Raw genomic sequence first — 13646 nt, 5'->3', positions numbered from 1 at the left:
GGAGGAAGTGACGACGTGTTCGCGATCTGGCCGCACGGGCGACAAACGCTAAACACATTCCTCAGCCACCTGAACAAACAACACGAACGCATACAATTTACCATCCAAATCGAAAACCAAAATTCGCTCCCGTTTCTAGACACACTAGTCACACGTCTTCCTTCAGGCAGTCTACATGGAAACCTTTCAGCAAAGGGCTCTTGATTCTGCCACGCTAAGATCTGGCTTAGATACGTTGACGACGTGTTCGTGATCTGGCCACACGGGCGACAAACGCTAAACACATTCCTCAGCCACCTGAACAAACAACACGAACGCATACAATTTACCATTGAAATCGAAAACCAAAATTTGCTCCTGTTCCTAGACACACCAGTCACACAACTTCCTTCAGGCAGTCTATCCTTCACGGTCTACCGAAAAGAGACACACACTGGCCAATACATACATGCTAATTCATACCACCACCCATCACAAAAATATGGAGTCATTAACACCTTTAAAAACAGAGCCACAACTATCTGCTCTAACCAACAAGCCCTGAAACAAGAACTAAAAATCATTAGTGACACTACAACTAGATTACAGTAAAACCATAGCCATCCCATACATTAAAGGGTTATCAGAAAAAATCAACAGAATCCTACAACATTATAACCTCAATGCCACCTTTAAACCACCCACTAAACTTAAAACCATATTCAACTCCTCTAAGGATCCTCTCCTCCCATTAGCACATCCTGGAGTCTATTGCATCCGCTGCACCTGTAACTTACCGTACATTGTGAAACAGGACGGACAATCCCTATATGCAAGAAAGAACACATTAGACACATTAAATATAACCATTATGGTGAAGCAGGCCTCTCAGACCACGCACTCAACACCTTACACCAAATCAACTAGAAAAGCACCTGCGCCTTACACCGCACAAAAACCTGGTACGAAAGGAAATTTAAGGAATCCTGCGAAATCCTGATAAACTACCCAAATATCAACAACAAAGATGGCATGAAAATTCCAAGGATCTGGATGGCACGGCACACATTCAGCCTACCAATATGAAAGATCCAGCATAAGTCAGGACTCTAGCCAATCCTTAGCTAGTATTAGAAACCATTCCATACCAACTGGCTGGAATGATGTTAATATGTATATTGTAGACAACACTAATAATAAGACTCTAGCGTTGATGTATAATTTTTTATTTTATTTATTTATTTTTTTTTTTTTTTTTTTATTTTTTTTTTTTTTTTCATTTTTTTTTTCTCACCAGAGGTCAGGCCAACAATTGTTGTAGCGGTTGGTCAGTGTCTTTAACAAACCAGTTTGATTGTAGTATAGCTTGTTTCCTGTGTATAGTTGTATACTCCAGAAGATGACCTTGACATAAAGGTCGAAATGTCGAATGTAGATTTTAGTTATATTAAACTAAAGTTTTTATTCAAACACGATAGTTGTCTCCATAATTTTCAAAAATGCATTTGGATCACCGTGCAAGCCTAAAAGAAAGGATTATTATTTACTATAATGTGATCAGTCAATTGTTTTGATCAGAAGTGTGGAAATAGTAATTTAACCATGGAAAAGAAAAGTTGAAATTCTAGAAGGCTAGATATTGAAAATAAGCTAGATATTGAAAACAAATACTTAGCAAAGCTTAAACTTTTAATGAAACAACCCTGTATCATTGACCCTCAAACCATGTTTGAAAATGAAATTATTAAAGTTGCATTTTATTAAAGATATAACTTTTAAGAAGATATGTTTTATTAAAGATATATTTTAATACAGTGACCACATAAGAATTATTTTAGAAAATTAGGAACAAAATGAATTGAAAATAGAATGAACGAATGTTTATTTGAAATAGTTAATTGTTTTTGAAGCAAATTTTATCCTTTTTTTTTTCTTTTTTTAATGACTGCTTTGTTGTCTTTTTCTATGTGATACATTAGTAAACCTCCTTTTTTAAATACCAGTAGCAATCTGTCATTATACCATTTCTGGTTACCTTTTTTTCCATCTTTTTTTTATATTCTGGCAAAATATTTAACCTATGCTTAACACTCTGCACCAACATTCTCAGGGAAATAATCTAAACAAGGGTGCAAGAAATTAACCTTGAAATTCAAAACCTAATTTTTCAATTTTCTTGAGAATGTTTTTCAGCTATACTTTTATACCATAGAGTTTATCTTTTTCAGCTGTACTTTTATATATCATTTACTTTTTATACTATACTGTTTATATTTTTGAAACCATACATATTTCTCTTTCAGTTGTGATTCTTTTCTGGAGAATATCTTTTAAGCCTTGAATGAAGATTTCTCTTCTTGGTCACTATTTTTACTGGGTGCTGATTAGACTGCTGTTCCATTTACACAGAAAACATGGCATGTCCTTGTTAACTAGATTGCTGTCCCAGAAGCATACAGAGAACTTTCAAATCTCAAAATAACCATTCATGTAATTTGTTTCACTATATCAAAAAAATCTTTTTTTTTTTTTTTTTTTTGATTTACATCATATCAAAATTGTTAGGAAGAGACCTTTCTTACTTGCAGTCCATTTCCTCAGTTGCACATAGAAAATTTTGTCATATCTGCAATTTATCTTAATCCTCAATTTATTGTTATTATTATGTGACACCTTAAAGGAGTCTTAGGACCCATTGCAAAGGTGCACATCACATCACACCATGCAACTCATCATCTACACCACTCAGTCCTCTGTCTACTCACATTTCCCTCCAGTAGTATGTCTATAAATAGTGTATGTGCTTTCTAATTGATTTGCCTGTATATGGGATGAAAACTTGCGTTCTGGAGAGAAAAAACCTACTAGGTTGAGATCAGTTAACTCATCTTCAATTGAAAAATGTCCATATAAAGATTCCTCTCTTAGATTCTATGATGAGAATAGAATTGAGATATTTTCCACTTGAAGAGCACAATGTACTGTCTTTCCTCCAGTTATGCTATGGATGCATTTAGTTACATCTGAAAATAAGCATGACACATTTTTTGGTAAATTATTCATGCTTTACCACCTCTTTTTCTCTATAAAACTACCTTAAATTTAAAAAATTATGCATTACTGAAAATATGACATCCAAAATAAAACAACGATCATGTGCTCAGACAAAATATTCAAAATGAACATGCTGATAATATTCCAGGTTGTTTATGTCTATCAGTTTTATATATGAGTTCTCTTCCACGGTATTAAACAGTCGATGATTATTTAATACTTTTCTGTTAAAAATATATCATAGATTCTAACAGGCCCACTAGTTTGTTGGTTTCAGCAAATTTTACACTAGAAACTCACTTGACATTTCTGAGACTAAATTGTGCATTACTGAAAATAAACTTATTCAAGCTCATTCCTTCACAAAGAGACACATATCCCTTCCTGCCTCAAAGCTCTTGTATGCATATAATTCCTAAAAAATGTTCATTTGGAAATCAGAACAGTATTTAGCTTAAATAGCTGTTTAAAATAAAAACCATATTTATCACAAATATTCTCATATCTTTTTTATCCTTGGCCAAAGATGATTTCTCAAAATCGACATAAATTAATTTCAGAGAGAAAAAATAAAATATCTGAATGCAAAAAAATTTTTGCTGATTATTTTTATAAATTGTAGATTTAAAAAGAAATTAAAAATCTGATATGTAATAAAAAATAAAAAAAATTATTTAACTTTATTTGAATAAGTTTATTTCGTAGCAAATTAATATTTGTATATACATTTTCATTTCAATTGCAGGATGATTTGAAGAGGCTAATTCAAGATAGTAATACCACATGTCGTTCTCTTGCATTTAATTTGGTTCTGAGACATCTAAAAAATAACCCAAGGTATTATTGGAAGATTGTTTTATTTGTTATTGAAAGAAAAATAATACTAGTTATAATTACAGTTGACTCTCACTACAGCAAACCTGTTGAGATCAAAAGAATGGTTTGTTATAGTGGTTTGCTTTAGCAAATTTCTTTTTAGCAGAGGATTAATGCCACAGAACTTTGTCTGTGACTTTTAGGTATTTTATTGTAGTGAGAGTTAACTGAAACAATAGTGTATTTGTGATGTATAATTGCAGAGCTTGATTATTTCTCTGAACTCATTTCTGCTATTTCTTAAAACTGTTACCAGCTTTCATTAACATTTTACTGTCTTCCCTGCCACTCTATTAGAATTTGTTTCATTATCAACAAAAATGACAAACTGCTTATATATATATATATATATTCTTATATAGTGATGCCATGTTTCATTATATTTTGCAGAAATTCCAAATACTTCATATCAGCTTACTTACAGTGTTTGGAAAGTGATCAGCTTGATGTAGTTTTAGCTGCTCTGGAACATTTACCAGAATTTGTTTTACTTGCCCAAGGTAAAAAATATAATAATAATTAAATTATTATGATTATTTTCTTGACCTCCATGAAGTTATTAGAAACATCATGAGTGGTCAACACTAATCAGTACAAAGTCTATCATACCACTCCTTAAAATCATCCACCATCTCAAAAAACTTACTTCTTGCAATTCACTACTTTTGTAACTTCCAGGGATGGCTCCTTGTTCTTCTTCCTTTTCCTTATTTTACCATATGAAAAATCTCCTGTGTTAATATGATAATAACCCTTCAACAGCTTAAATATCAATCATATCCCCTGTTTTTCTTCCATCCACCAAACTCTGCATGTCCTCATTCTGTCTTCATAATCAACCTTGTACAGTCCTGATATCATTTTTGTTATCTGCTTCTGCACCCATTCCAAGGTTACTTCATCCTAAAAAAAAATCAAACAATGAACTACCATCCAATTGCTCTCACTTCTGTTCTCTCTCTAAAATTACGGAGAAGGTCATCAACAACCAACTCTTGAACCACCTAGTCATACCAACTAATAAGTTACCAGCAGTGTGGATTCCACCACTCGTGATCTACAGCTCATCTTCTTTCTTTCACCACCCACCTCTGGACTCAAGCCATGGAAAAATTTGGAGAAACTCATGTGGTTGCCCTTGACATTTCAAAGGCATTTGATCTGGTTTGGCACAGGGGCCTAGTTACAGATTATCATCCTATGGTCTGCCTTCCTCACTCAGCAACTGGATCACCAACTTTCTCACTGGTCGCTCACTACGTGCCATGGTGGAAGGTTTACTTTCCTCATATTTCCCCACCAGTGCATGAGTACCTCCAGGATTCTGTTCTTTCACCCACTCTTTTTCTCTTGTATATAAATGACCTATTCTCTCAGACTTCGAATCCTATCCATAGCTTTGCCGATGACATCACCCTCCATTTCTCCTTTTCATTTGACAAAGCTTGTAGTGCTTAAGTATTAGAATCCTCAAGATTTACCATTGCCAGTGGCCTGAACTCAGATCTCCTGGCTATATCCAGTGGGGCAAGGACAACCTTGTAAACTTCAATGCCACCAAAACTCAGTCCTGTCTGATCTCTCACAAGAAAGAGCTCAAATCCCTTCCCCTTAGCTTGAGTAATACTTAGATATCCAAACATGATCAGATTTCTGTACTTGGACTGACCTAGACCTTCGATCTTTCCTGGCACAACAACATTTCAACTATAGCTTCTGTAGCCACCAAAAATATTCTTGTACTTTTTCGCACAAGACATTACTTCACAACTTCACAGCTGCTAACTCTATACAAAGCCCAAATCTGCCCAGCCATGGAATATTGCTCCCATATTTGGGATGGTTCACCAAAATCCTCTCTAAGGTTACTCAATTCTATCCAGAAGAGGGCAATCCTGCTTTATTAATTAATTAATAATCCTTCCTCTCACATACCTCCCCCTTCAATCCCTTTCTCACAGACATTCAGTTTCTATCTTGTGCCTCTTCTACAGGTACTCTATTGGCCACTGTTATTCCCCCACTCTCATGGAGCCAACTTCACTACCTCCTCCTTCATCCCATCTATTTCTGTCCTTTGGAAACTCTCTCCCACTCTGTTTTCCACAGAGATTACAACCCTCAGCTGTTCAATTCAAGCCAAATGTGAACAGATTCCTCTTGCCTGCACACTGCACTAATTTGCTATAGATCTTGTGGTCTTTTGTGTGTGGATCAGGTATATATATATATATATATATATATGTATATATATATATATGTATATATATATATATATATATATATATATATATGTATATAAAGTATCCCCTTCAAATCCCAGTGACCAGATCTGACCACATAAATACAAATGTAGTCTGATCAAAGCTTTATACAATAGGATTACCACCCTTTTATCTCTCATAGTCAGTGCCCTCCTCAATATTGCAGCAGTTCTCTGAGATGTTTCACAACCTTTGCAATATGTCCTCTGAACTTCAAATTTCTGTCAAAAATCACCCCAAGATTCTTTGCTTCCTCCAGTATAGCTCCATCAAGTGAGTATGAAGCATTCTATCTGTGGATCCCGAATTTCAAAACCTCACATTTAGTTGCATTAAACTGACATCCCCACCATGCATTTTCCTACCTTTTCAGCTTATTCAAATCCTCTTGAAGAATCAAAACATCAACATTATTTCTAATAACCCTCTCCCCATGCATTTTCCTACCTTTTCAGGTTATTCAAATCCTCTTGAAGAATCAAAACAATCAACATTATTTCTAATAACCCTCTCAGGCTTCACATCTACAGACAAATGGATGTCTCCTTGTAGTCCTGTGACAATATCATTGACATAAGGATAGAATAGTGATGGTCCCAGTACTAAACCCTGTGGGACTCCACTTGGAACTCCTGATACTCTTCTCCCAATATTATACAACTCTCTGATGTGTATCGGAAAGCTAGTTGCCAATCCACTAACCCAGTGTTTCTCAAACTTCAGATATCCGTGTACCCCTTCTTAAATTTTCATTATTACCAAGTACTCCCTTATCAAAATAATAATAAATAAATAAAATAAACTATATTTCATTATAAATGTCTATTTTATTTGAATTTAGATGTACATGTAAACAAAAAATATGCTTTATTTTTAATAGAACAAAAATTGATTCATATAAATACTTTTTTTTTTTTAATCAGTTGCTATCGTACGCTCTTCGCGTTGTTGCAGGCTCACAATGTACGTTCATATATGAAGATTCACGAGTGATTGACAGCAAATTTGCAAACTATTAATGACGCAATTATCACAGTTTGTAGGAGAATTCATACATAATATATAACTTATTGAGATATTTATATGTTTAAAATAATTCTTTTTTCCTTAATGATTCCATGCATAGCCGAAAATTGCCAGGTACCCCCGGGAGTACTCGTACCACACTTTGAGAAACACTGCACTAACCTAATAACCAAACCATATGTTGTAACTTAAAAACCAACTTTTCATGTGGCACATTGTCAAATGCCTTTGCAAAATCCAAAAAAAAATGACAGTATATGCCTGAAAGGAAACTAGATTACTAAAACAAGAGCATCCAAAAAAAAAATCTATGCTAGCCTACATGAATAATGTTGTCCTCATCTGCCCAATTCTGTATACAAGTTCTTACCAATTTCTCCAAAATCTTAGCAACTGCAGGAGAAATACAAACATAGTTTGATACCTCCATTCTAACACCACCTTTATGCAGTGGCACTGTCTTAACTTTTTTTCACAAAGTAATGTGTATCTTTAACATATAGATATAAATAATGCTAATGAGTTTTAATGTTCAGCATTTTCTAATAGTAAACATGTTAAAACTCTCTCTCCAGAGTAATTATTAATGTTGTAAAACTTTTATGTGATATATACCAGCAGTGGCTGCTCGTGGCTTGAAATCATGGGGTGTTGCACCTTTCGAAATATACATACACACTGTAAGTACAGTGTATACATGTTTGGATAAAATATCAAAATTATGATAAAAAATTTTTAAAAAATTAAACATGATAAAATATTGTTTATTATTGATAAAAGTATACAGTTTTGGTATAATTCAAAATTACTTAAAAATAAAATCCATTCCTTTAATTGTAATGTCCAAATATTTAAAAAGACGGAGTAAACACGATAAGCACTATGAACACTCTACTACTGGCGCAAACTGCATATAAACAACAGTGGAACTGCGCGACAGACAGTGCCGCATTACGCTAATAGCTCACATCTCACTATGACATGCATATGTTTGCGCATAGCAATATGACACTATGGTAAACACAGTGCTACTAGCTTCCTTTGCCCTCCTAAGTGTGCTACAAGATGAATTTTTTTTTTTTTTTATACAAAATAAGAGAATTGTATAGGATTGTTGATGATAAAATTAAATATTACAAGCAAATATAAATAAATTAATAAATATATTTATATATCGAGAAAAATTGGGGGTGCTGCAGTTCCGCAGTACCTATGCGTGAGCCGCCCCTGTATACCAGAATACCATATATGCATGAATCTAAACAGATCACATATGAAACTGTGTTAGAAGAGGTTATATAAAATTAGAAGATGTCTTTTTTGTTTATAGATCATTTTGTCTGTTTTAGCAGCAAAATTTGCCTCTTGTTATAGAAAACATCATTATAACAAACTTTCTTGCTATGACAAACTTGAAAATTCCTGACCAATACTTCATATATACAGAGCTGTGCTTTAAAAAAAAAAAAAATCAAATAGCAAATTATTCCCATAGTCCCTATGAGTTTATTATAATGAGAATCAGTAATAGTATTAGCATACAGAAGAAATTGTGTCTTTCTTTGTTTCATTGATATGCTTGTTACCAACATATGTAAATAGACATGTGCATAAGATTGTTTTGGCTGTCCTTTTTGATATACTGAAAGCAGCTAACTTTCCAACTAGTTCCCTTAACTATCTGCCACAATGAAACTGTACCCTTTAGGAGCATATAATGTCTTCCAATTCAATGTATTCAAGAGAGATTGTGTTTTTCATTATATATATAAACCCCACACGCAAGGAGTTACAAATTCTGTAACACAATAGTGTCCTGGACAAGTGGAGGTCACAGTCCTTGAAGGAAAACAAAATTGGGAAAACTTTACCAAAGAAAATGAGGAAGAATGAAACAAAAGAATAAGAAATTGGTTCAGTAAGCTGAACTTTGGATGGATTTTGCCTAGCAGCACAGCTTTTTTACATGTGATGACTAGTTTGGCACAGCAGTGCCTATGAAAATACCTAGAGAAAAGGTATAATGCAGAAACACTGTATCTATGAAAAATTGATTGGAAGGAGTCTTTGAAAGAGGGGGTCATTTGTTAAGTATATTGCCCTCTTCTAATAGTATCATGCATTCTCAAAAGGGTTTTGATGCACTGCTTCGAATTTGAGAACAGAATTTATAGGGTTTGGCTGATTTGTGATTTATATAGTGTTAGAAGTTGCACAGGCAAGAAGAAGGGTTTTGAATAGAAAAGGACACCAAGATTTTTTGGAGACTGAGTAGACTATAGAGATTGTTGAATGAAAAAGAGGACTGTCTTTGGGAAAACTATGGACAGGATTTGAGATTAATAAGAGAAAATTGTTGATGTATAGAAGGAAGAGTATCAATGAAAACACAGAGCCATGGTATACCCTGGCATTAATAGAGAAGTCCAAAGAGCAAAAACCATTTATTATAATGTGCATTGATAATACCATAGGATGATGATAGCTTGGTAAGGAGTCTCTATGCCAAACTTAATCAGATGTGGTGAAAATGTGAAGAGCTACCAATGTGAATTTCTCCAAACCTTTCCATAGCTTGTAGAAAGGTTTGAAGAAATTCGCATGTAAATGGTTGGCTAGGAGATTTGCTGTGGAGCCAGAGTGGAATGCATATTGGTCCTAAAATATGAAAAACTAATTTTTAGGCCTCCTATTTAACAAATGAACGAGACCTACTAGTCCCCATAGAGGACTAGTAGGTCTCTTTCTAGCACTTTAAACTTTCAGTCTAATCAGTTCCACTTCATCTTGTGTTCTATTATTATTATTTTATGAAAATCTTCATGGAGTCAAAGACTATACTTCACCAACAAAGAAATCTACTCCTAATACATTTGCCAACCACATTTTATACAATTTCCAGGGTGACCCTTTATTATCATCCCTTCCTGCCATCTGTTGTAAAAGTCTTCAGTGTCAGTCTTATAAAACCTTTTTAATAGCTTACATGTTTCTATCATGTCCCCTGTGTTTTGCATATCAACTAGTCTTTGAAGTCCACAGATCTTTAATCTGTGAAGCATTCCACTGATTTGCCACAGTCTTGGTTGCTTGCCTCTGGATCCTCATCCCCATGGAATCCAGGCAACCAGTTCTGCATGCAGTAGTCTAGATTTGGCCTCAGTTATCATCATCAATTTCCTGATATGTACTCTCAAGGGGGAATGTTCAGGTTACTATGACCGAACTACATGATTAAGTTTACAATATTATTAATCTCCTATTAACAATTTTTCTCCAAATCAATCTATTACTTGTGAGCACTCCAATATTGTCATATCTAACATTTCATGCTTCTAAGGCATTTCTGACTGAATCAATCCACCTAGATCTTGGTCTTCCTCTGGGTCTCTTTCCTGCCATCTTGGCATCAAACACCCATTTTGCTAACCTTTCCTCACCTATTCTATTTAAATAACCATGCTATCTTAAGTTAGCTCTGCTGACACATTCTTGAATGTTAATTATATCAAGTTCCTTTCTAATATCTTCATTTTTAATATGATTGTGCCATTGGTTTACTCCATTAATTTTTCTCAGAAACCTCATATCTATGGTCTCTAGTCTTTGATCAAGTGCTTTATTTCTAATCTAACTCTCAGATCCATAACTTAAAACTTGTTTGAACACTGTCTAGTATACTACTAGTTTGGTGTTTTGGCTAATTTATCTCTTATTGATTATAAATTTATTCAGCTGGCTACCCACTGTATCAGTTTGGCTTATTCTGTTGTCTATTTCCAGATTTAACCTACCATCTTCACTAAAATCTGTCTAAATAGCTGAAATAGTTTTCTTGTTCTATAGGATCTCCATTCAGAATGCAGCCAAAGTTTTCTGTGCTCCTGTCTATTTTCAGAGTTCTGGTCTTTTTATTGCCGATTTTCATGCCAGATTTGTTACAGCTGTTATTCAATTTAGTTAGAGAATCCTGGAAACTTTCACTAGATGTGTTTAGGAGTGCAAAATCATCTGCATAAGGCAAAGAGCTATGTGTTTGACATCTTCACTTCTAATGTCAGGCCTAATGCCACTTTCTTATGTGATGTGATGAGAGTTCTGAGAAAGATTAGTGGAGTGAACAGGTGACATCAATGGCAGTATCATATTAAAAATTAGGATATTAGGAAAAATCTTGCCATTGTTATAGCATTCAGGAATATGTTAACACAGATAATCTCAGATGGCATGGCTTAAACAGAATAAGAGAGGAAAGATAGAAAACAAATTTTCTTTGCCAGGTTGGCAGGAAAAAACCTAGAGGAAGAACAAGATATAGGTTGGTTGATTGGTAGAGCCTGTGCTACTAATGGCGCATGAAAAAAGTTAAGCAAGTTTGAGCGTGGTTAGTAGTTGGAAGGGATTCAATCGTTCGATGCTGTTGGCACACTCTCCCTCGATGAGTCTTTGGATTCCCTGGAGGTTTCACATAATAATAATGATGATGATGATGATATAGTAAAAAGTGCCTTAGAAGACAAAAATATGAGATCTGATAATGTTGGAGTTTTCACAGATAACAGATTAATTTTGAGGAAAACTGTTGGTCAGAAGTTAGTAATGGTGTAATGTTTTCATGTAGTACTATCATAATATCCTGTACACCCCCTCCTCAAGGGTACATAGAAATTTGATGATGATACAATATACCATGTAAATTCCATCTCCCTGGCCTCATCATTTTGCTACAGTTCATTCCATCAGTAATACACAGCTTGGGATTGCTTCATCTTGAACTTCATGATCTTACACTTTGCCACATTAAACTGGTAGCTGTTATCCCCCCTCCTGCCCATACTGCCAGTCTGTTTGTCGATTTGTGGGATCTCTACATCATCTTCATGGACTATCACTCTTCCTAGCTTTGCATCCACCAGACAAGCAACTGAATGTTTCTCCTTAAATCATTTCCTGTATTTATGTACAAATTAAACAGCAGAGGACCCAGTGCTTAATTCTTTGGAACACCTCGGTCACACCTGCCTTCTGCCAGACTTATCTTTACCCCCCCTCAACACACACACACACACACACACACCACTCTTGGATATCCTGTCCATCTCTTATCCAATCACTGAGTAGCCATTTCATTGATTCCATCAACTGTCACACAAGACCCTTCAAAAAAACCATGCTGCTCCCTATAAAGTCATATTCCTGTCCACCCAAACCTGAATTCTTTTTTTCACTAACTTCTTCAATACCTTGGCTGCTACTCCTGGGGGCACTAATTAGCCTATAATTTGCTACTTCTCTTGGAGCCTCTTTATGCAGTGGAACTATTTTTTCCTCTTTGCACTCTCCAGACACCTTCCCAGAACTAAGGCTTAAAATAAACAGCTTGGTAAGATAAGGTGCCAATTCCATTGCACATTCTCATAATACATGGATGGATAAACTATCTAATCCCATGGCTATGTTTGTATTAAGGTTCTACAACATCATAAGTACTGCCAGTTCATCAACCTCTGTTCTCACATCAGTCAATGTCATATCTCTGTGCCATAATGTTAGTATATCAGTGCCCACAGATGGCTGATATACTATAAGTTTTTTCATCTTTCATGTGTACATCAGATATTAAAAAAAATTGGGTAATGTAATATCTTCCCCCTGTGTGGGTACATCCTTTCCTTGCAATTAAATTATCACTCAGTTACTAAACTACTTTGTTTGCTTCTATTACTTCCCTACAATCAGCAATCATTAAAGCTATACTTTCCATAGTCATTTTTCCTTTTATGCACTACACATAGCAGAAGTACTCTCTGGGATGGGTGTGCTTTGACCACATCAGCTAGCTTCTTGTAATTAGCATAGACAGGAAGAGTGACCTTCCTTATCATATAGGTCATCCTTTGCCCAGCGACTTGCTGATTGCACCTTTTCTTTATATTTCCTCTGCAACTTTTTTTTGCACCTCCTGCTTAATGATACTCATCCATCAAACTCCTACCTGATTTATCATCCTGACGCTGGGTATGCAGTCTGATACTACTTTCTTCAAACATCCCTTGACCATGTCCCTATCACTACTCACATCGCTCTCTATAATGTCTTATGAATTCATCTCCTCTAATCATAATCACCTGCTTTGTAGTTCCACATGTACCCCTTAACAGAAAATTCTGCATATCTGGAAATGTCGAGACCACATACGTTCACCAAGCAGAGGCACTGTGGCTACATTGGTTGTTACTGCTAAGTATGCTGTGGCCAGATCCAGCATCTTGAACCTTGGTTCCCACCTTTACATGTTGTCTCAATTAATTATCTCTTAGCAATTATATACATTCCATTTCCTTCCCTTCTATTCCTCTGACCATTCCTCCTTCCAATTCTCTGTTTCTGTAATTGAAGTCCCCTATATCTATTCAAATATAGACCATCTGTTCTTAATGGTCTGCA

The 13646-nt window shown here is 35.1% G+C and overlaps 1 protein-coding gene across 4 annotated transcripts in view; it reads left to right on the top strand.

Annotated features, from left to right (window-relative positions):
* IntS1 (integrator complex subunit 1) overlaps positions 1-13646 on the top strand; it is a 664867-nt gene that overhangs the window by 639152 nt on the left and 12069 nt on the right. For 3 of the 4 annotated variants that reach the window (XM_090410537.1, XM_090410536.1, XM_090410535.1), the window contains exons 46-47: positions 3779-3870; positions 4300-4409. The exons of the other annotated variant lie outside the window; for it this stretch is intronic. In XM_090410537.1, coding sequence (XP_090266663.1) covers positions 3779-3870; positions 4300-4409 — 202 coding nt within the window. The remainder of the gene's footprint in view (positions 1-3778; positions 3871-4299; positions 4410-13646) is intronic. 4 annotated transcript variants of the gene reach the window in all.

This window comes from Typopeltis vanoorti, chromosome 20 (assembly GCF_054136105.1).
Source record: "Typopeltis vanoorti isolate ZY-2024b chromosome 20, IOZ_Tvanoo_1.0, whole genome shotgun sequence".
Classification (NCBI taxonomy): domain Eukaryota; kingdom Metazoa; phylum Arthropoda; class Arachnida; order Uropygi; family Thelyphonidae; genus Typopeltis; species Typopeltis vanoorti.
This window is presented reverse-complemented; position numbering and strand designations above follow the sequence as displayed.